This window comes from Heterodontus francisci, chromosome 25 (assembly GCF_036365525.1).
Source record: "Heterodontus francisci isolate sHetFra1 chromosome 25, sHetFra1.hap1, whole genome shotgun sequence".
NCBI classification, from domain to species: domain Eukaryota; kingdom Metazoa; phylum Chordata; class Chondrichthyes; order Heterodontiformes; family Heterodontidae; genus Heterodontus; species Heterodontus francisci.
In genome coordinates, this window is record NC_090395.1 from 62,391,088 (window position 1) to 62,412,940 (window position 21,853).

At 42.7% G+C, this 21,853-nt stretch overlaps 1 protein-coding gene across 7 annotated transcripts in view; it reads right to left on the reverse strand.

Annotated features, from left to right (window-relative positions):
• Positions 1–21,853, reverse strand: part of mdm4 (MDM4 regulator of p53) — a 57,407-nt gene that overhangs the window by 17,074 nt on the left and 18,480 nt on the right. For 4 of the 7 annotated variants that reach the window (XM_068057315.1, XM_068057318.1, XM_068057316.1 and 1 more), the window contains 7 exons: positions 19,948–20,081; positions 13,462–13,511; positions 7,647–7,714; positions 6,417–6,513; positions 5,132–5,298; positions 3,015–3,185; positions 1,610–1,714 (listed from right to left, as the gene is read on the reverse strand). In XM_068057315.1, coding sequence (XP_067913416.1) covers positions 1,610–1,714; positions 3,015–3,185; positions 5,132–5,298; positions 6,417–6,513; positions 7,647–7,714; positions 13,462–13,511; positions 19,948–20,081 — 792 coding nt within the window. Of the gene's footprint in view, positions 1–1,609; positions 1,715–1,843; positions 2,292–3,014; positions 3,186–5,131; positions 5,299–6,416; positions 6,514–7,646; positions 7,715–11,587; positions 13,199–13,461; positions 13,512–19,947; positions 20,082–21,853 lie in introns of those variants that run through there. The other 3 variants (XR_010977491.1, XR_010977492.1, XM_068057319.1) reach the window with 3 other exon arrangements.

A 21,853-nucleotide genomic window follows, 5' to 3' on the forward strand; every position in this document is an offset into this window, starting at 1 on the left:
TTGACTAATCTAATTGAATTTTTTGATGAAGTAGCAGAAAAGATTGATGAAGGAAAAGCAATGAATGATATCTAAATGGATTTTAAGAAAGCTTTTGTCAAAGTACCACAGAGAAGGTTAGTTAACAAAATTGAAGCTCATGGAATAGGAGGGTCAGTGTCATCTTGGATAAAAAAAATTGGCTTAAGGACAGAGAACAGCAAGTCAAGGTAAATGGTTATTTTCCAGACTGCAGAATGGTTGACAGTGGTGCCCCCTAAAAGGTCTGTGCTCAGACCAAAAAATATAAGTGACTTGCACATTGGAATACTAATTAAAATTTCAAAATCTGCTGTTGATACCAAATTTGGCAGGTATGGCAGACAGTGATGATGATACCAATCGACTGCAACAGGACAAAGATAGGCTATCAGAATAGGCAGACAAGTCACAGACGGAGCTGAATACAGAAAAGTGTGAGGTAATACTTTTGGCAGAAGGGATGGGGAAGAGCAATATAGACTAAATGGCACAGTTCTAAAGAGTGTACAATGGGAAGAGGGACCTGGGGGCTCATGTGCACAGATCTTTGAAGGTGGCAGGACATATTGAGAGTAGTTCGCAAAACATATGGAATCTTGGGCTTCATAAATGGAGGCACAGAGTACAAAAGCAGGGAAGTTATGCTGAACCTTTATATAGGTCCAGTTAAGCCACAACTGGAGTATTGTATCCAGTTCTGGTCAACATACTTTAGGAAGGACGTGAGGATCCTTGACAGGGTGCAGAGAAGGTTTACCAGAATGGTTCCAGGGATGAGGGATTTTAGCTACACTGTTAGTTTGGAGAAGCTGGGGTTGTTCTCCTTGGAGCAAAGGAGATTGAGAGGAGATTTGATAGAGGTGTATAAGATTATGACAGGCTTAAATAAGGTATACAAAGAAAAGCTGTTTTCATGAGCTGATGGTACAAGGACTCGGGGACACAGATTGAAGGTAAGAGATGCAGGAGGGATGTGAGGAAGAATTTTTCTTTGCACGCAGCGAGTAGGAATAACCTGGAACTCATTGCATACGAGGGTGGCAGAAGCAGAGACAATGAATGATTTTAAAAGGAAATTGGATGGGCACTCCAGTGAAATAAACTTGCAGGGCTACGGGCATAGAGCAGGGGAATAGGACTGACTGGATTGCTCTACAGAGAGCCAGCATGGGCTCAATGGGCCGAATGGCTTCCTTTTGTGATGTAATGGCTTTATGACTTAAAAGGAAAGAATAGTTTATTATAATTCAGCTAGAGTTCCCTCTCCTGATTGCTGTCTGTGAGCCCATTTGGAAAGTGTGAACACGTAGCCATTAAGAGAGAACTGTATCAGGGTAGCTTTTGCTATCCAGGCTTTTGCAAGAATAGCCACTTGACTAGACACGCCTGTTCATAAGTAGACCAAAGGTGTCACAACACCCGATGTGTTCTGCATGAACTATGTTTAATTTGGTGTGGAAAACAGTGAATATTACATCAATTTGTATATATTACAAAATGCCTTTGATTAAACTAAAATTACATTATTATCTTAGTGAGTGTCCACAAGAACTAAATCCCAGAATGGATCAGAATATCAGGACTTTACCTTTATATCACTGGAATTCTCAACCACTTCAGAGATTTCTGTGTCAGTATCATCCCCCGAGCGTGGTAAATCCTCATTGGCTTCATATATTGTAACTTCAATAACCTAAAAGGTAGGAAAAGGTGGGCGGGGGGAGGAGTGGCAGAAAAATCATAACAGAGAAGACACAAAGACAGCTACCGCTAAACTGCAAGTGTAAGTCACTAAATGATTATTAAGTGCACTGATTCTTACCTTGGCTGCTTGCAGGTTAGGATTACCAACTTTTCACATTCACGGTGAAGAACGATAGTGTTGGGAATTTATATTTTTAACCCAGTGACAGTATCGAGCACTTCTGAGTCATATAACAGGTTAGATGCACTGCAGAACTGTCTACGTGCACCTGAGGACGTTTATTGACTTCAATGAAGTGCTGCCATACTACACCAGAGCAAAATCACCCCACGCATTTCATTCTTGCATTTTCTATGTCTGAGCTTGTTGAATTGGAAGCAGTTTATGCTAAATTCAGGGCATTTAACTTAAGTCAATTGCCCACAAGCTCAAATTTCTCTTGTGAAATTAACAGCCTTCAGAGAAGAGACTTTTAGGACATCTATTTGGACTAGTTTCGACGCCAAACCCCAAAGGCCGTATTCAAGGTTCTTCTCCAGTCAGGAAAGTGAGCACTTTTTAAAACCTGAGACAGACAACGACCAGGGTAAAAAATCTTTAACTAGCTATTGCCATCAGTACCAAATTTTACAAAAATTATTTCAAAATGTAAGTGAGGTTCAGTAATTTTAAATAAATAATGTACTCTTTGGAAACTAAACTGCATAAACAGTACACAGATAAAGATAATAGACTTCTGGTCTTTAGGTTTCCAGCTTCCCAGCTATGTTTGTTTCTCGCCAACTGCTCACCAAATTACTATTATCCAAAATGACAATTAAGATATTTAAGAGATTAAACTTGGTGAATATTTGAATAAAACTAAATTTGCATCAGATATTTATCTGATTATTTCAAGAAAGAAAATCTATCACAATACAAGCACATATAACTGAATGAGTTAATACCAACATAGAACACAAAAACTAGTTAGTGTTTTTTTTAAAATTAAGTTTTCCAATTAATTGCCTCTCCTGATAAAACATGGAGAACTGCCAATTAGCTGTGTGCCTTTAACTCTTCTGGGTGATGATTTTTGTTTTGTTTGTTCAAACTAATTCTAAAGGCTGTCAAAGATACATTACATTGAACCTTTAACTGGTCCTCATCTCATTCAGTAACTCACAACAGCATTTTAAATTGGAGGACCCATAAAGCAATAGCTCAAGCCTTGGGGGTGGTGAAGGTACAGAGAAGGGTCTTGCACATATCCAGAAGTAACTTTTGTCTGGTTCGACATTTTGCCTACCTCCTTGCAATCTGTGTTTTTTCCTTCTTCCCCTTTCTGGCCCTCACATGCATCTTTTTCTTTTGGCTCGATGGTCTCCAATTTGATTTCCACATTTATTTGGTCACTGGCAGGTTCATTCAGAAACCACAGATCATCAGTCGAGTCAGAAACAATGGCAGTGTCTATATCCTAAGGAATCAAAATGGAGTATTAATATTGTAATCTTATTCAACCTCAAAATAAACTAATATAGAAAGCTACTCTTTGGCACGTCATAATTATTTTCTTTCATACAGGCAGTGTCCTAGCCTCCATCAATGGCCTCTAATACATCCACCAGCTGGTTACGTTTGTCCTCTGGCAGGGAGGTGCAACAGGGGCTTTCAACATGGCTCATGGTTACATGGCCAGAGTATAAGCAGATTTATTAAGGGAGTCTACCATTCCTCTGGATCTGGTTCTGTATGAGCAATCTGGTTAGCTTCCATGGAAGAAGAAATGCGAACCCAAATTCCAGTAATCAAAGCTGGGATAAAGTAAAAACCCCAATACATATCTGTATGAAAGGAATGTTAGAACATGATTTACTCAAAAAGGTGCCAGTCAAGGGCTCCAAAAATGGCAGAAAATATGGACAAAATGGGGACCATTTCTGTACAGTTTGTTTCACGATGCCCACCTCCACAGCAGTGCACCAGGGATTCCAGGCTGGGCTCAATTAAGACTTACTTTCTCTAGTAATTTTGGTGGCCTGTTCAGTCACCTTCTTGAAGGGTGATTTTCATTTTATTTTACATTGTATTTTGACTATCACTATGGTTGCATAATCCAAAAGCTGCTTGAAGGAGCTTGGCAACACCTTTTTGGTTTAAAGGAGTCATCGCTGGACATATCTCATCCAAGGGTGGTTCCACAATGCTGAGCACAAAGTTTACTCCTAGGAGAAACTGTGTTTTGCATATGGCTTATGTAATATAGTCAACACCAACCAGCAGCATAGCCTTCGCACTCAAATCTGATGGGTACAGGCTCACATAGTGCATGGCTAATCTGGTTCTAGCTTGAAAACCTGAAGAAATAACCGCATCTCCTTCTCTATGGCCAAATCACCTCCTTCTCAATCCTTATCTTTGATGGCAAAGACGATCTCAAATTCAGTAACAATTGTGCCCTTTAAGCTCACCTCCAACATAAAAAGCAAGTGTATGGATCTTACTCAGCTGCTTCAACGTATCCCTGCTGCCCCTCTCCCTTCCAATACTGTAGCCCTGACCTTGTAAAACATTAACTTCTCCTCCAACTCAGCCCTTGCACTAATCGAACTTATGCCCTGCACAAGACCCATTCCTGGCCCTTGGTCTGCATCCAAACCATCCTCAAAGTCATAGATATCATCGGTGACGACCAGGGCTAGATCTCCTTGCCTTCCTCAAGCTCTCTACCTTTTGACCGATCATACCATCCTCCTAGTTATCTGCTGTGTTCCACCTACATGGCACCACCTTCACTTGCTTTCATTCCTATCTGTCCCAATATAGCCAAGGGTACTGCTACAACAGTTTTTCTCTCTCACTTTGCATAGTCAGCTCAAAGAGTACCCCAAAGTTCCATCCACGGCCCATCCTATTCCATGTCTACCCATTCTTGACATCAGTAGGGACACCACCAACTAAGTGATAGGCTTTCATTATGTTTTGCATTTTTGTGACTTTGTCTTTAATGACATGGAGCAAATTCAGAGAACCCAAGGGAACTTTGGAAGGTAGCATCAGCACATTTTTACAAACAAGCATTTAATGCCCATCATAAATGAGCTTACTGTATAGTATTTAAAGCTTCTGGCACAAATGCCGTCAACTGCTGTTAAATCTTAGCTTGCTTCCATGAGATACTAATTCTACGGTCAGTCCTGGGGGTGTGACGTATCAAACAGCACAGCAGCAGGCAAGCTGTGTGCACATTTGGAGTTTTGTACTTCAGTCCAGTTTCATTTGCTTTTGCCTTACTTATAGTACCAGTTTGTCTACCTATCCCCTCAGGGAACAGTGTTTGACACTAGAAAGCTTTTTGAAAAGGGAGAGAATAGTATTTAAAAGGTTAAAAAAATGTTATAAAATATTTAAAGATCACTTCACCTGGTTGCTGTGAATATCAGTCGATCCACTCTTTCTACTTCCATAATTACTACGCAAGCTTTTTATAAACCACCATGGCAGTCCAGCAGCATCCCAGAGATCAGAAATACTATCGGTTTTGAATTTTTTGGCTTGACATTCAGATTGCTCATCTGTCACAGACTCATCTACAAAATTAAACAGATTTTTTATCCCAAAACTCTGTTGATGGGGTTTTGAACATTCCAAAGTTCACTACTGAAAATAAGCAACAGAATTCTTAAAGTAAACACACAGGAGGTTCAGAAATAGATCTTATACAAAGTAATTTAGGTGGAAAGAATGAATCTGAGAAACCTTAACCTAGGTCCTAGTTGGCACAGGTCCTCAACAGTCCCCAAGTGCAATCTCACTCATGTGGTGTGGAAAATTTCACATTGGTAAGCATTTTTCTCAGGTCCACACCTAGACATACTTTTGGGGCACAGTGGAGATAACTGAACTCAGTTTCTGGCTGTGCTACATCGGACCTAACGAGTGCCTGATGCTAACACCAGATACCAGCAACGGGAAGAGTTCCAACACTAGCATCCATCACAATGATCATTAGATTAAAAAAAGAATATTTAAACAGAGAAAAGCTCGAGTAGCTACTGGGAGTCACATAAAATTGATGCGATTGATTTCCGGAAGTGATTCCAGATAACACCAGGCTATTGTTGCTTAAGCAGGGGTGCAAGACCTGAAAACAGTTGGGTAAACTAGCTGATCATTCTGGGACCTTATGTGTAGGGATCCCACTGACTGAATGGGTAGCCAAATCTCAACTAAAGAGTAACAGAGCAAAGCAGATATACAGTTTGCTGATTTGAAAAGATGAAGATCGAGACAAAAAAAATAACTGGTTGTATTCACAGCCAGCACACAAGTATAACTAGCAGTTAGACATGTAGCTAAAGCATCGTACAAAAACAAGGCAGAATACATTATCTGAACCTTTACTTAATTCACATTACAAAAATTATATGGCAGGTTTTCTGGGGGACGAGCGCAGAGAAAGAATCATAATTCTATATTATACACACTTCTGATAATTTGGCTCAACTGGTAGCACACTTGCCTTTAAATCAGAAGGTTGTGGGTTCAAGCCTCATTCCAGGACCTTGCCATATACAAAACATATGCCACCTTTGGACTTCAAAATTAGCTCATTGCATTTGAAATCTTTGAGATATGCAATAAGGGATCTTATAAATTACAAATCTTTCTTTAAACTTTAACCCATCATAAATAATCTGGCACTAACCCGATTCAGAATTTTTTCTTTTTAAACGTGAGGTAGTTGAAGTTGGTACGTTCCAGACAGTAGCTTCTTCTTCACTAGGTTCCCCTGATGCAGGGCACTGTGAGAGGAAGAGAGCAAGGAGAAAATGTTTATATGACTATCCTTTGATTATGAATAGGATGTAGCAGTTCCACTCAGTCACTATCCTTTGTGTCTATAAAAAGGCAGAACCCAGGCTGGACGTTCTCAAACCCCTTGAAAACAGAAGATTTAAAGGAACTTATAGATTCAAATTCTGAAGGCATTCAGGTGTGTGATTTGATTTCCTCTACCAGTATTCATAAAGCCAAATGGTAGTCTAACATTTTATTATGTTAAAGGTACTTTAAAAAAATGCAAGTTGTTGCTGTAATCATGCCAAAAATATCTGGGTTCGGTTGTGGATGGTGGGGAGGGTAGGGGAGCCAGAGATGTAAATTATGAGTAGCCGCAACTGTAATAAATGTTTGAAAAGCTTGTCAGCACCACAGATAATGCAGATCCATATTTACGTAGTTCTCCTTTTCCAATTTTTAAGTTTTCAGTTTGCACTGCCAGATAGAGATTCAAACACACGCACACAGCATCAAGCTAGTGTTTTAAGAAACTGGCCACTGCTTACAGGAGTACAATTAATTGGAAAATAAAAAGGTTAAAAATAACCAATGTAATCGCCAACTTTCCTTATGTTATCTGAACAAGTTTTCCAGGCATTCTAGAAGAGTAAGCGCATACAAAGATAAATTATACTCTGGCTATTGTATACTCAAACTCCACATAAAATATCCCTGATGCAAATTACTGCATTGGAAAAAAAAATGGAAACTTCTGGATGTTGTGTTGTAAAATAACAATATACCAAGTCTAGTAAACAGAAAAGAGAAACTGCATTGAACACAGTGTCATCATATTCACACTCAAAATCTTTTCCCCTTTCCACCCACAAAAATGGAGATTTTAGGAAACAAAGTAGTTTTTTAAAATAACATTTTTAGGTGAACAGGAGCCTGTTTGTTTCTGCCATCTTCCACAAATAGAGTCAAGTGAACGGAGAAAGAGGTGCTACATCCTTCAACACACAGAGAAGAGAACTCTGGAAAAACAGAGAAGGAGACTCTGTCCCACCCATCTGAGCTCAAGACGAGAGCACACTCAGACAGGAAGTACAGAGACGGGGCCACTCTGTACAAAACAAATCACACAGTAGTTTACCTTCAGACGATCTTCCCTCATAGGCAGGCATTTCGTATCCTTTACAAGTGTGCGAGTCTGTGCAGCATCTGCATTGCAGGTAAAACAAAAAAGAAAGACACCTTCCCCGATATTAACCAGTCTCACAACAATCATTTGGAATTCATTGCGCATTACCACTCAACCTCGGGTAACTGATTTAAAACGAGGAAGAAGGATTAGTTTCCCTCATCAGCATTCTTCCCTCACTCCAATGCTCAATCACACACCTTCCTTCCCAATGAAAAAAATTAGTGAAGATCTACAGTTAATGCAAGGATTAAAAGAGGATACACAAATACACATAAGGAAAAAGAAAAAGGAATCCAATTTCTTAGAAATTTTATACTCTTCTTGCATCTGAATAATACACTAAAGTGAAATTCAAGACAATTTGTCCATCACCTAATAGATACTTGGTACTACTGTTTTAATTACAACTACAAGCTCAAAGTTTTATCACATCAAAAATAAATGTTGAATTCTTAAATTTTACACATTATTCTTTATATCCAATTGATTATTGCTGTGTATTAATTACAATGCACCTAAAGTAATTTGGAAAAAAATACTCGTGTTATTGATGCACATCATACTCCAATGTATGACAACAGTGCACATCTACTGGGAGTATAACATGCCTTGCATTGCAAAATTTAATTCAATTACACATTCTGCCATGAAACAGCACATGGTACAACTAGACCCACATTTCAATGTCCAGTTGCAAACCAATGGTCATATTTCATTTATGCTTCTTTATAATGAAGCACAGGCATCTACTAGGGCTTGCAGTTCAGGTGTGAAAGTGGCATGGAAGGAGTGCCCCAAATGTTGAGCTATCAGATATGAATCTATTTTAATTCCTTACTTGTGCCCAGTCACTTTTCTACCAAAATGTTCTGTGCTATACTAAAAATCTGCCTTTGAGATTACAAATGAGTATTTGTAAATCTATGTATGTAAACAGAAAAAGGGCAATTCAGTAACAGCCACTTATCACGCAGCCTAAACCAGGAGGTTGGAGTTCATATTCAGGCACTAGCTGACATTCCAACTCACCTGCCCCCACTCAGGGGAGCTTCATCGGTTCTTGGCCAGACTGCCAGATGGAGCACATTGCAGTGGAGTGCTCAGTCTCAAGTGGGGAGGGTCAACTGAAAGCACCAATTCCACCCTGCAAAAGTGCAGCTTCTGTCAGCTGATCATGGAGCAAAACTGAAAGCAGTCACTGAAGTCTGCATCCAGAAACATGCCGGCTAGAGAAGGAAACAGTGGCAGCAAGGACCTACAAGGACAATAAAAAGAGGCAAGGGGGTGCGGAAAATGCAGATATAAATAATATTGCATTTATTATTGGTTATCTTAAAAATCATGTTTTAAAAATACCAAGCCACAAAATGTTTACATTGAAAATTGAAATTTATACATGGCTTTGAAACATGTATAAAAATAAAAAAAAATTAAAAAAAAAATCGATTCCAACTTTGTATTCTCCTTCCTGCTTACCACTTTCCCCACCCCAGCCCCTGCTTAAAAAAAATACCAGGTGTCCATCTGCACTGGGGAAGATAGAGTGATCTGCATTATGGTTGCCATTAATGTTGTTCAGTGATTGAGTTATCACCCATCATCCAAGCAGGGAAAACTTGTTTATTTTCCAACCTCCTTGATTGAATAATTTGCTCTCCAATGGTACTGCAGGTGGCGACCCAGCCTTAACAGATGAATTGTACACAACCAAAGATAGTAAGCAGCAGTGATAGACACAGACCTCTTAAATGGAAGTAAACTACTTGCATTATGGACTTCTAATACAGGTAACTCAGCGATTAAACCACATGTGATCAGGTCAGAGTAGAGCAACAGTTACTTTGATATAGTTCACCAATATGAGAACTGAACTTCGAATCAATGCAATGAAATCAGGAAGGTTCTACATTGGGCATTTTCAGTCTCCACTCTTCACCCAGTCCCTCTCCAGGCCATACACAATTCCTTTAGCAAACAGATAGATGACATGTCCATGGGTTCCTCTGGCAATAGCACTCTACTTGGCTGCTAGGAGATGTGCAAATGTAGATTAGCTGATCTCTCCTTTAATAGCCTAGCCAAGATTGGGTACAGATCCACTTACTAGCATAATATGGCATAGCATACAGCACATTCATCCAATGTTATTTATTTTCTGGTTAGAAATCATGTCTCATTCTATTTATCATTAGTTTATGGTATTTAAAATAAAATTGCCAAATCTTTTACAAATATGCTGGGCCGGAAATTGCTGGAGAAGGAAATCTCACACAGTTAGACAGGCATTTTCCTGCATCCTTCAGCTCAAAAACGATTTGCCCTGTAAGCTGCTGAAAGTGCGAGCTGATAATGCTGTGGCAAGGGCAACAGGGCATTTGGGACTTTGGGGAACAATATGACCAACATTGTATCTCCTGATCCAAAAGATTTAAGGATTGAGAAATAAACAGTGGAAGTTGAATTAGAGTGGGCAAATTCAATGTCAAACCAGGTACAGAATGAGAAATAGGAAGGGAAAGAAATATTGAATTGAGAAAGACACACAAACAGAAAAAGGAAAAAGAAAAAAGTAATAAGTTAAAACTCAAAATTTTTTAAATCTCCAACAATTCACTATCAAAAGGAATGAGACTTCACAACAAAATTGTTCACTTTCTGGGCCAGAGAGGTTGATTTCTATGGTGAGTTTTAATGAGCAATTAATATACAAACGCAACATCTTAATACTCAGGAAGGTTAAACGTAAGATACTGTTTTTGCAAAATTAACAGCAGAGCGAAGCAAATTGTCCAGCAACTCATGGTGATTCACAATTTTTTTAAAATGTATTTATGCAGGCCTGGCCAGCATTTACTGCCCATCCTTAATTGCCCATGAGAAGATGGTGGTGGTGAGCAGCTTTCTTGAAGCACTGCAGCGCATGTGGTAAAGGTACTCCAACAGTGCTGTTAGGTAAGGAGTTTCAGGGTTTTGATCCAGTGTCAATGAAGGAACAGTGATATATTTCTAAGTCAGGATGGTGTGCAAGTTGGAGGTGGTAGTGTTCCCAAGCGCCTGCTGCCCTTATCCTTCTATGTGGTTAAGGTCGCAGGTTTGGGAGGTCGAAGAAGCCTTGGCAAGTTGCTGCAGTGCATCTGGTCGATAGTAGACACTGCAGATATGGTGCACAGGTGGTGGAGGGAGTGAACGTTTAAGGTACTGAATAGAGTACCAATCGAGCGGGCTGCTTTGTCCTGCATGGAGTAGAGCTTCTTGGTGTTGCTGGAGCTGCACTCATCCATGCAAGTGGAGGGCATTCCATCACACTTCTGATTTGTGCCTTGCAGATGGTGGACATGCTTTGGAGAATCAAGCGAGTCACTCGCTGTAGAATTCCCAGTCTCTGACTTGCTCTTGTAGCCATAGTATTTATTTGGCTGTTCCAATTAAGTTCCTGGTCAATGGCGAACCGCAGGATAATGGATGGTGGGAGATTCAATGACGGTAGCCTCACTGAACGTCATGGGGAGGTAGCTTGACTCTTGTTGGAGCTGGTCGTTGCCTGTGTGGCACGAAGTTACTAATCTAAGCCTGAATGAGGTCCAGGCTTTGCTGCATACGAGCACTAAATGCTTCATTACCGTAGGAGTTGCGAATGGAACTGTACACTGGGCATCGGTGAACGTCCCCGCTTCTGACCTTATGATGAAGGGAAGATCATTGATGAAACAGCTGAAGATAGTTGGGACTAGGCCATTGCCTTACGGAACTCCTGCAGCGATGTCCTGGGGCTGAGATGATTGACCTCCAACAATCACAACCCATCTTCCTTTGTGCTGGGTGTGACTCGTGCCAGTGGAGAGTACCCTCTCCCCCCCACCACCCCCCACATCACCCACCAACCCCCCCACCGATTCCCATTGACATCAATTTTGCTAGGGCTCCTTGATGTCACACTCAATCAAATGCTGCCTTAATGTCAAGGGCAGTCACTCTCACCTCACCAATTCAGCTCTTTTGTCCATGTTTGGAACCAGACCGTAATGTGGTCTGAAGCAGTGGGCTTGGCAGACCCAAACTGAGCATCGGTGAGCAGGTTACTGGCGATTAATCATCGCTTGATAGTATTGTCGATGATACCTTCCATCACTCCGATGATTCAGAGTAGACCGATGGGGCAGTAATTGGTTGGATTGGATTTGTCCTGCTTTCTGTGGACAGGACATACCTAGGCAATCTTTCACTATTGGGTAGATACCAGTTTTGTATCTGTACTGAGACAGCTTGGACAAGGGCACAGCTAGTTCTGGAGTACAAATCTTCAGTTGTGCAGCCGTGTTGTTGGCAGGGGCCACAACCCTTATCCAGAGTTTCCAGCCATTGGATGTCACATGGAGTGAATCGAATTGGATAAACATTGGCTTCTGTGATAGTGGGGACAGAGATTGATCATCCACTCGGCACTTCTGGCTGAAGACAGTTGAAAACGCTTCAGCCTCATCTTTTGTACTCAGGTGCTAGACTTGGCCATCGAGGATGGGGATGATCATGGAGCTTCCTCCTCCTGTTAGTTGTTTAATTGTCCACCACCATTCAAATCTGGATGTGGCAGGACTACAGAGCTTTAATCTGACCTGTTGTTTGTGGGATCGCATAGCTGTCTATAGCATGCTGCTTTGGCTTTTTAGCTTGCTTGTAGTCCTGTGCTGTAGCCTCACCAGATTGGCACCTCTTTTCAGATACCTGGTGCTGCTCCTGGCATGCTCTCCTATACTCCTGATTGAATTAGGGTTCAATGGTAATGGTCGAGTGAGGAATATGCCAGGCCAGGAGGTTACAGATTGTGGTTAAATAAAATTCTGCTGATGGTCTACACAGCTTCATGGATGCCCAGTTTAGTTGCCAGATCTGTTCTGAATCTATCCCATTTAGCACAGTGGTAGTGCCATAAAACACAATGGAGGATGTCTTCAGTGTGAAGATGGGACTACGTCTCCACAAGGACTGCACGGTGTTAACTCCCACCAATACCATCATCGAGAGATGTATCTGCAACTGGTAGATTGATGAGATCAAGTAGGTTTTTCCTCTTGTTGGTTCTCTCACCACCTGTCACAGGCCCATTCTAGCAGTTATATCAGGACTTGATCAGTCTTTGTGATGGATTTTGAAGTCCCCCACCCAGAATACATTCTGTGCATTTGCTACACAGGTGGTCTTTTCAAGTGATATGAGGTATAATTCACAGGTTTTTCTTCCTCGCCACGTTAGCAGCGTGTATTGTTCATACAGTTTTTCAAGCAAATTGCAACCCAAAAGACTGAAATTAGGTCATGGTTTTTAAAAACTCAACACAAATCAATACCAAGGTAACATTACAAAAATCCATTTCACAAATTTCACATTTTTGAAATCTTCCACAAGCCTGAAAAATAAAGCTAGTTGAAGACCAGTACAAATCATGGCCTTTAAAAATCTTGCATTCCACCTTCCCTCCCTTTCAACTGGTAACAGTTCTGAGCCTGCAAGGCAACATTCATAGAGTCATAGAGAAATACAGCACTGAAACAGGCCCTTCAGCCCACTCATTTGGAGTACTCTTAATCACTGTACATTAAATGGATATATCTACCGTTTAATTTTTACCAATACCTACATGGGGTTACCGTCTCCACAACTTTGCACTTTTTTTTCCATCTGTCCATTAGTTTACTCCCTCACTTTGCAGAAATACAGTTCAAACAAGTGCTTCAATACAGGAAGACCGAACAAAAATAATACACACCTTGAAAGTTGGCAGTCATCAGGTTCTTCGAAAGCATTTCATACAATTGGCTGCAAGAAAATAAGTCAACGGTTAAATGCTGCAAGACATATCACTTCATTCAGCATGCAATGCATTAAGAGAACGTGGCTCCTTACTGGATAAGCTGCCACGATATTATGGCTGTCCCTGGACATTCATGTTAAAAATAAAATACAGGTTAAAATGGTTATTGTTGCTTTTAAAGAACCATTTGCATATATCTGAGTTTGTCAATTCAGTGCTGATGCAAAATGGCTCACAACTTTGTCATGGGCCATTTCTCCACTTGACCTCATCTCCATGTACTTCAACTCATTTAAGCGCAATGTACAGGATCACATCACAAATCAATATTCTACCACACTGCAACACAATATACTGGGATTCCTAATGAGTTATGCAGTCTTGTACAGAATTTTTTTTAAAAAAAGTATTCAAAAGTTCAAATTCAAAAGCATAATAGTGTGGATGCTGGAAATATAAACAGAAATGCTGGAAACACTCAGCAAGTCAGGCAGCATCTGTGGAGAGAGAGAGAGAAACAGTTAACATTTCAGATCTGTAACCTTTCAGGTGCTCTTTCCACAGATGCTGCCAGACCAGCTTGAGTGTTTCCAGCATTTTGACTTGAATTCACAACACAACTAGGTACACAACTCAAGCAGTCTCTGTCCATTCTCATTCAGCATGGGATCAGATGCATTTAGCTAGTGTCACTTAAAAAGGCACTTCATATGCTTCAGTGTGCTCTTATGCTTTACCCACAACTCAAGTGACCTACATCATTTCATTATCTGTGCCATACTAAGACAACTCTTTAATCAGTACATTTTAGCCCCAACTACAAGTTAACAGCTAGTTTAATGTTACCTGGGCCCACTGCCCTCTCCCAGCCATACCTGCTCTTTGCTTTCTTCATTGAGCACTGAATTGTGCTCAAATTGACATCCAGATCTCTGGACGCCTAGGCTACACTTCTCTACCGGACAAAATTGCAAAGTATAGCTGGTGATACACTGATCTTCTATCCTGTTGTCTACATCGTCCAGAGTGTCCGCGGCCATGGCGTGCGGTACGTCCAGTGCAGAGAGGAAGGAGAAGCGGAACCCTGGGGTAATAAGACCTAGTACAGAGGGGAAGCATTGAGAAAAAGGTGCCCCCGAACACGTAAAAAGCCACGACCCGGCCCCAGTTGACTTCATCGCGGAACGGCTCCTCGGCCACAACTTCAAAGCGCCCGCGGGAGATGTACGGCTCGTAGTGCATCTGCAGCGCAATGTCGGCGAATTCCTGCTGGTACTGGCGCCCGAGGCTGTCGCCCAACTCCCGGAGGACGCGGATGAGCTTTCCAGGCGTCGATGGTGGGAACTAATGAAATGTTTTATTTCCTGCACCCCTTCCCCCACTTCCCCTTCCCAGCTCACCCCCCCGCACCATCTTCCCCCTGCACCCCCCCTAGCCCACTTCCCAGCTCCCCCTTCCCTCCACCCCTCCCCCTCGCACCCCTCCTCCCACCGGCATCCACCTATCCCTGAGCAGGGGCCCTAACAACCCCACTGCCTTGTGGGCGTCTTGGGAGAGTCCAAGGCTAAGGGAGTAAACCCTAACAGAAAATCCGGAGCAGAACCCTGTAGGCGGTCATGCGTCACCTTTGGCATGTTTCCGGCAGTTCCTGCAGCCATACACCGGTGCCAGACGTCGTGCTCTGCACTCCTTTGGACCCCACCAGAAAGGCTGAGGGGGGTTTTGACGCTTGGGCAACTCACAACCTCCATACATTTGCCCAGGCATGCGCCATGGAGAGGTCACTCCATAGTCGCCTCACAGCGACTGAAACAACACGGAAGGCAGCAGTTACGGGTTACAAGTCCAGCTCAATTGCCGTAGAGATTGGGCGCCACGGGTTGCCTATGTCGGTGGGAGAGGTCATCGCACCTCACTGGACAGCTAACGCCCGCCTCAAACCGGGCAGCCCCTGGTCAATAAGGTTCTGTCCCGCCACAGTCCGCCTGCTTCAATGGGTGCTTGGAGCTCAGGGTCATTGCCCGAAAAACGGACTGCAACACCGCACCAAACAGCACAAAAAAAAGGAAAGAAGGTACCAGCCCTTCGTTTTGCAAGCTGGAACGTTAAAACTGTGTCCCCTGGCCTGTCGGAAGACCTTAAACAAATCAACGATTCTCGGAAGACCGCCATCATCAACAATGAGCTCAGTAGACTCAATGTGGACATTGCAGCACTTCAGGAGATACGCCTCCCTGCGAGCAGATCTCTAACAGAGCAAGACTACACCTTCTTCTGGCAGGGTAGGGATCCTAAAGAACCAAGATAGCATGGAGTGGGCTTCACCATTAGAAACACTTTGCTCAGCATGATAGAGCCACCTTCAAATGGCTCAGAACGCATACTGTCCATCCGACTGCTCACCGCCTCTGGTCCAGTACACCTACTCAGCATCTATGCTCTCCACCTGAAGATAAAGACCAGTTCTACGAGGAACTCCATAACATCATTAGTAGCATCCCCAATACCGACCATCTGTTCCTGCTGGGGGACTTTAATGCCAGGGTTGGGGCCGACCATGACTTATGGCCCTCCTGCCTTGGGCATTGGAAGGATGAATGAGAATGGACAGAGACTGCTTGAGTTGTGTACCTATCATAACCTCTGCATCACCAACTTGTTCTTTCACACTAAACCCTGTCACCAGGTTTCTTGGAGGCACCCAAGATCACATCGTTGGCACCAGCTGGACCTCATCGTCACAAGGCGAGCCTCCTTAAACAGGGTTCAAATCACATGCAGCTTCCACAGTCCGGACTGCGACACCGACCACTCCCTGGTGTGCAGCAAGGTTAGACTCAGACCAAAGAAGCTGCATCACACCAAGCAGAAGGGCCACCCGCGCATCAACACGAGCAGAATTTCTTATCCACAGCTGTTACAAAAATCTCTAAATTCACTTGAAAAAGCCCTTCAAAACACTCCCACAGGGGATGCAGAGACAATGTGGGCCCACATCAGAGACGCCATCTATGAGTCAGCTATGACCACCTATGGCAAACGTGTGAAGCGGAATGCAGACTGGTTTCAATCTCATTTTGAAGAGCTGGAACCTGTCATAGCCGCTAAGCGCATTGCACTGCTGAACTACAAGAAAGCCCCCAGCGAGTTAACATCCGTAGCACTTAAAGCAGCCAGAAGCACTGCACAAAGAACAGCCAGGCGCTGCGCAAATGACTATTGGCAACACCTATGCAGTCATATTCAGCTGGCCTCAGACACCGGAAACATCAGAGGAATGTATGATGGCATTGAGAGCGCTTTTGGGCCAACCATCAAGAAGATCGTCCCCCTCAAATCTAAATCAGGGGACACAATCACTGACCAACGCAAGCAAATGGACCGCTGGGTTGAGCACTTCCTAGAACTGTACTCCAGGGAGAATGTTGTCACTGAGACTGCCCTCAATGCAGCCCAGCCTCTGCCAGTCATGGATGAGCTGGACGTACAGCCAACAAAATTGGAACTCAGTGATGCCATTGATTCTCTAGCCAGCAGAAAAGCCCCTGGGAAGGACGGCATTACCCCTGAAATAATCAAGAGTGCTAAGCCTGTTATACGCTCAGCACTCTACAAACTGCTTTGCCTGTGCTGGGACGAGGGAGCAGTACCACAGGACATGCGCGATGCCAATATCATTACCCTCTATAAAAACAAAGGTGACCGCGGTGACTGCAGCAACTATCGTGGAATCTCCCTGCTCAGCATAGTGGGGAAGCCTTCACTCGAGTTGCTTTAAACATGCTCCAGAAGCTGGCCAAGCGTGTATACCCTGAGGCACAGTGTGGCTTTCGAGCAGAGAGATCGACGACTGACATGCTGTTCTCCCTTCGTCAGCTAAAGGAGAAATGCCGCGAACAACAGATGCCCCTCTACGTTGCTTTCATTGATCTCACCAAAGCCTTTGACCTAGTCAGCAGACGTGGTCTCCTCAGACTACTAGAAAAGATCGGATGTCCACCAAAGCTACTAAGTATCAACACCTCATTCCATGACAATATGAAAGGCACAATTCAGCATAGCGGAGGCTCATCAGACCCCTTTCCTATCCTGAGTGGCGTGAAACAGGGCTGTGTTCTCGCACCCACACTGTTTGGGATTTTCTTCTCCCTGCTGCTCTCACATGCGTTCAAGTCTTAAGAAGGAATTTTCCTCCACACAAGATCAGGTGGCAGGTTGTTCAACCTCGCCCGTCTAAGAGCGAAGACCAAAGTACGGAAAGACCTCATCAGGGAACTCCTCTTTGCTGACGATGCTGCATTAACATCTCACACTGAAGAGTGTCTGCAGAGTCTCATCGACAGGTTTGCGGCTGCCTGCAACGAATTTGGCCTAACCATCAGCCTCAAGAAAACGAACATCATGGGACAGGATGTCAGAAATGCTCCATCCATCAATATTGGCAACCACGCTCTGGAAGTGGTTCAAGAGTTCACCTACCTAGGCTCAACTATCACCTGTAACCTGTCTCTCGATGCAGAAATCAACAAGCGCATGGGAAAGGCTTCCACTGCTATGTCCAGACTGGCCAAGAGAGTGTGGGAAAATGGCGCACTGACACGGAACACAAAAGTTCGCATGTATCAAGGCTGTGTCCTCAGTAGCTTGCTCTACGGCAGCGAGGCCTGGACAACGTATGTCAGCCAAGAGCGACGTCTCAATTCATTCCATCTTCGCTGCCTCCGGAGAATCCTTGGCATCAGATGGCAGGACTGTATCTCCAACGCAGAAGTCCTCGAGTCGGCCAACATCCCCAGCTTATACACCCTATTGAGTCAGCGGCGCTTGAGATGGCTTGGCCATGTGAGCCGCATGTAAGATGGCAGGATCCCCAAGGACACACTGTACAGCAAGCTCGCCACTGGTATCAGACCCACCGGCTGTCCATGTCTCCGCTTTAAAGACGTCTGCAAACGCGACATGAAGTCCTGTGACATTGATCACAAGTCGTGTGAGTCAGTTGCCAGCGATCGCCAGAGCTGGCGGGCAGCCATAAAGGCGGGTCGAAGAGACTTAGCAGTTGGCAGGAAAGAAAAGACAGAAGCGCAAGGGGAGAGCCAACTGTCTAACAGCCCCGACAACCAATTTTTCCTGTAGCACCTGTGGAAGAGTCTGTCACTCTAGTATTGGCCTTTATAGCCACTCCAGGCGCTGCTCCACAAACCACTGACCACCTCCTAGCACTTACCCATGGTGTCCTGAGACAAGGAGGCCAAAGATGAAGACGACGACTAAAACAAGAGTTAAAAATGTTAATAAAAGCCCTTTGAGGAGGAAGAATAGCACAGAAATGAGTCTATCAGCTGTGAACCAATACTTACAATAAGCCCATTGACTCCCACAGCTACCCTTGATTGCACTTCTTCCCACCCTGCTCCCTGCAAGCACTCTGATTCTCCCAGTTTCTCCATCTCTCACATCTGTTCTGACAATGTCATGTTCTACGCCAATGCTTCGGATAGGTCTTCCTTTCTCCTCAACCAAGGATTTCCCTCCAAAGTGGTTGATAGGGCCTTTGACCATGTCCATCACAATCTGAAAATGAGGGGTCAGCCATTTAGGACTGGGATTAGGAGAAATTTCGTCTCAAAGGGTTGTGCATTTTTGGAAATTTCTACCTCAGAGGGCTGTGGATGAGTTTATTCAAGACAGAGATCGGTAATATTTTTGGATATTTAGAGAATGGAGGTAGATAATCAGCCACGGCCTTGTTGAATGGCAGAGCAGGCTCCAAGGACCAAATGGCCCACTCCTGCTCTCATTTCTTACGTTAACAGTTTCTCTTCACAGATGCTCCCTGACTGCTGAGCATTTCCAGTCTTTTCTGTTTATATTTCAGATTTTCAGCATCCACAGTATTTGTGCCTTTCATAAGCCACAGATGTATTGTTTTTTAAATTTAAAAAAGAAACTTGCATTTATATAGCACCTTTGATTACAAGGAATCAAAACCAAATGTGGTCTTTGGTGAGGCAAAGTCAGAAGGTAGGCAGATGTAATTCAGTTCCCATTTATGATGGAAACTGCCTTAGTAAGCTTGCCAGGCTGTATTTACAGTGTGACAAGTTTATATAAGCAGCTTCTATTATACCTGTAGACACAAGAATTTTTAAATGGAGAGTCAAGAACATAAGCACTGATGGATTTTTATTATAGGTCTGTAATAAAGCAGAATATATATATGCCAATCAATCGAGACTCTGGTTACCTAAAGAGTTGGACTGGATTCAAGAAGGGCCAGACCTCAAGTGAGGTCACCAGTTGGCACCATTGCTAGTACAATTACTTCAGAAAAGTTGTATTTACATGGACAGAGTTCCATAATGCGCTGGATCACCCTTCAAAATAGTCGGGCTGCTTTCCAGGGAATGTAACAAAAAGATAAAGGCCAGAGATCTTTACCTTGGATCTTTAACAGAGAAGCTCTGGACACCGAATACTTTACCAAGGGCATCATTTCCACAATGTACAATATGTTGCTGCTGTTGGTCGTAGAGTTGCTTTAACATTATATACTGACCAAGATAATGCATTACCTGCAAAAGAAAATAAACATCAGAAACACACACACTATGTTTTCTACAAAATAAGTACCAGAAGTCATGTATTAAAAACACCAAATTTTGAACACAAGACTCACATGGACAAGCATCAACAGCAAGTTCCCACAGGTCAAAGCCCTAATTAGCTGAACCACACCAGTCAAGGTGGGAGAGTTTCAATCTCCAGTGAATGCTGAGTTAGCCAATTGTATCTCAGGTGGCAGCTTGTTTAAAATTCTGAGGATGTGGGCATCGCTGGCAAGACCAGAATTTATAGCCCATTCCCAGTTGTCTTGAGAACTTGGTAGTATGGTTTGACGGAACCAAGTGGCTTGCTCGGCCAATTCAGAGGGAAGTTAAGAGTCATACTTGAGAGACTGGAGTCACATATAGGCCAAACTGGGTATGGAGGGTTTTCTACTCCAAAGACATTAGTGAACCAGTTGAGTTTTAATGGCTCTACATCAGCTTTGTCATTTTTAACCAATACTAGCTATTTATTTCTAGATTTTTATCGTATTGTAAACCAAATTCAAATTCTCAAACTGACATGGGCAGATTTGAACTCATTTTCTAGATTCTTAGTCCAGGCTTCTGGATTGCTAGTTCAGTAAATACCACTTAGTTCTGGTTCAATAATTAGCCTTAGTACCTTGGGTAAGGAGAGAGGAAGAAAAAAATCATCCAGGGTTTCCATTCCTGATAGCTATCTGAAATCCTTGCTGGTAATGTAAGGTAATGTCAGGATGAGAGTCAGCTGTGCTGCCAGCCATCTCCCCAAAAAGTCAAACACATCGACACTAAGCACTTACAGCTCCCTGGAGACTTAAAGGAGACCAATTTGAGCAACGAAGACCAGGCATCATGATACAATTTCAAACAGTGTCAATGTCCTGGAATTGACATGGAGCCCATTTTATGCATGTGGCATGACACTATTTTGCATCATTAAAATAGCACACAAATGTATATAAATAATTATGTGCCTTTAGTTGCTCAGATCAGAAGGCATCAAATTTCATACCATCTAAATGCCAGAGATCGCCACCTTCATATTTACAAGTGCTGCTATTGGTTGAACTTTACATTTGCTGTCAACAGCACTCACTTGGGGTCAAAACGTTGAAATGTTGAATCCTCGGGCAATTGATGTGGGCTGGACATTGCTACAATGCTGCAGTACCCAGTTTATGACACTAGAGGTACTCAGCAAGCAATGTAAATAGTAAAACTCCCTTTTTGGATAGGCACTGCAGGAATTCATTCTTTTATTTATAATATTTGCATGGTAGCACTGTATTACATTTGCATTGTTTATTCAAGCATAAGTTTGGAACAACTTTAATTGTCTATTTAGCCCTTATAACTTTTTAAACCAATGTTTAAAAAAGTATAATTTAACAATTTGTCAATAGTCAAATAGAAGATATACTTATTTCACATGATACCTTGTATCAAAAAAACTCCTATAAAAAGTGGCAGGTGAACTACAATTTTTTTTTTTTTTACAGGTTGGCTAAGAAACTTTACGAATATTCTATTTAAACAAAGTACAGTCATGATTTGTGTGACGCAGTTAAAAATAATTTTGGTCTATCTGGTGATGTCTTGCTGCAAAGTTTACAACATGTAACTGCATTAATTTGTTCTTACACATATTTGGTAACAGGAAAAAACAAGTTGTAACTGCAAGGAAAGACCCGAAGCATTCCGAAGAAGGGTCACTGACCCGAAGCGTTGACTCTGCTTCTCTTTCCACAGATGCT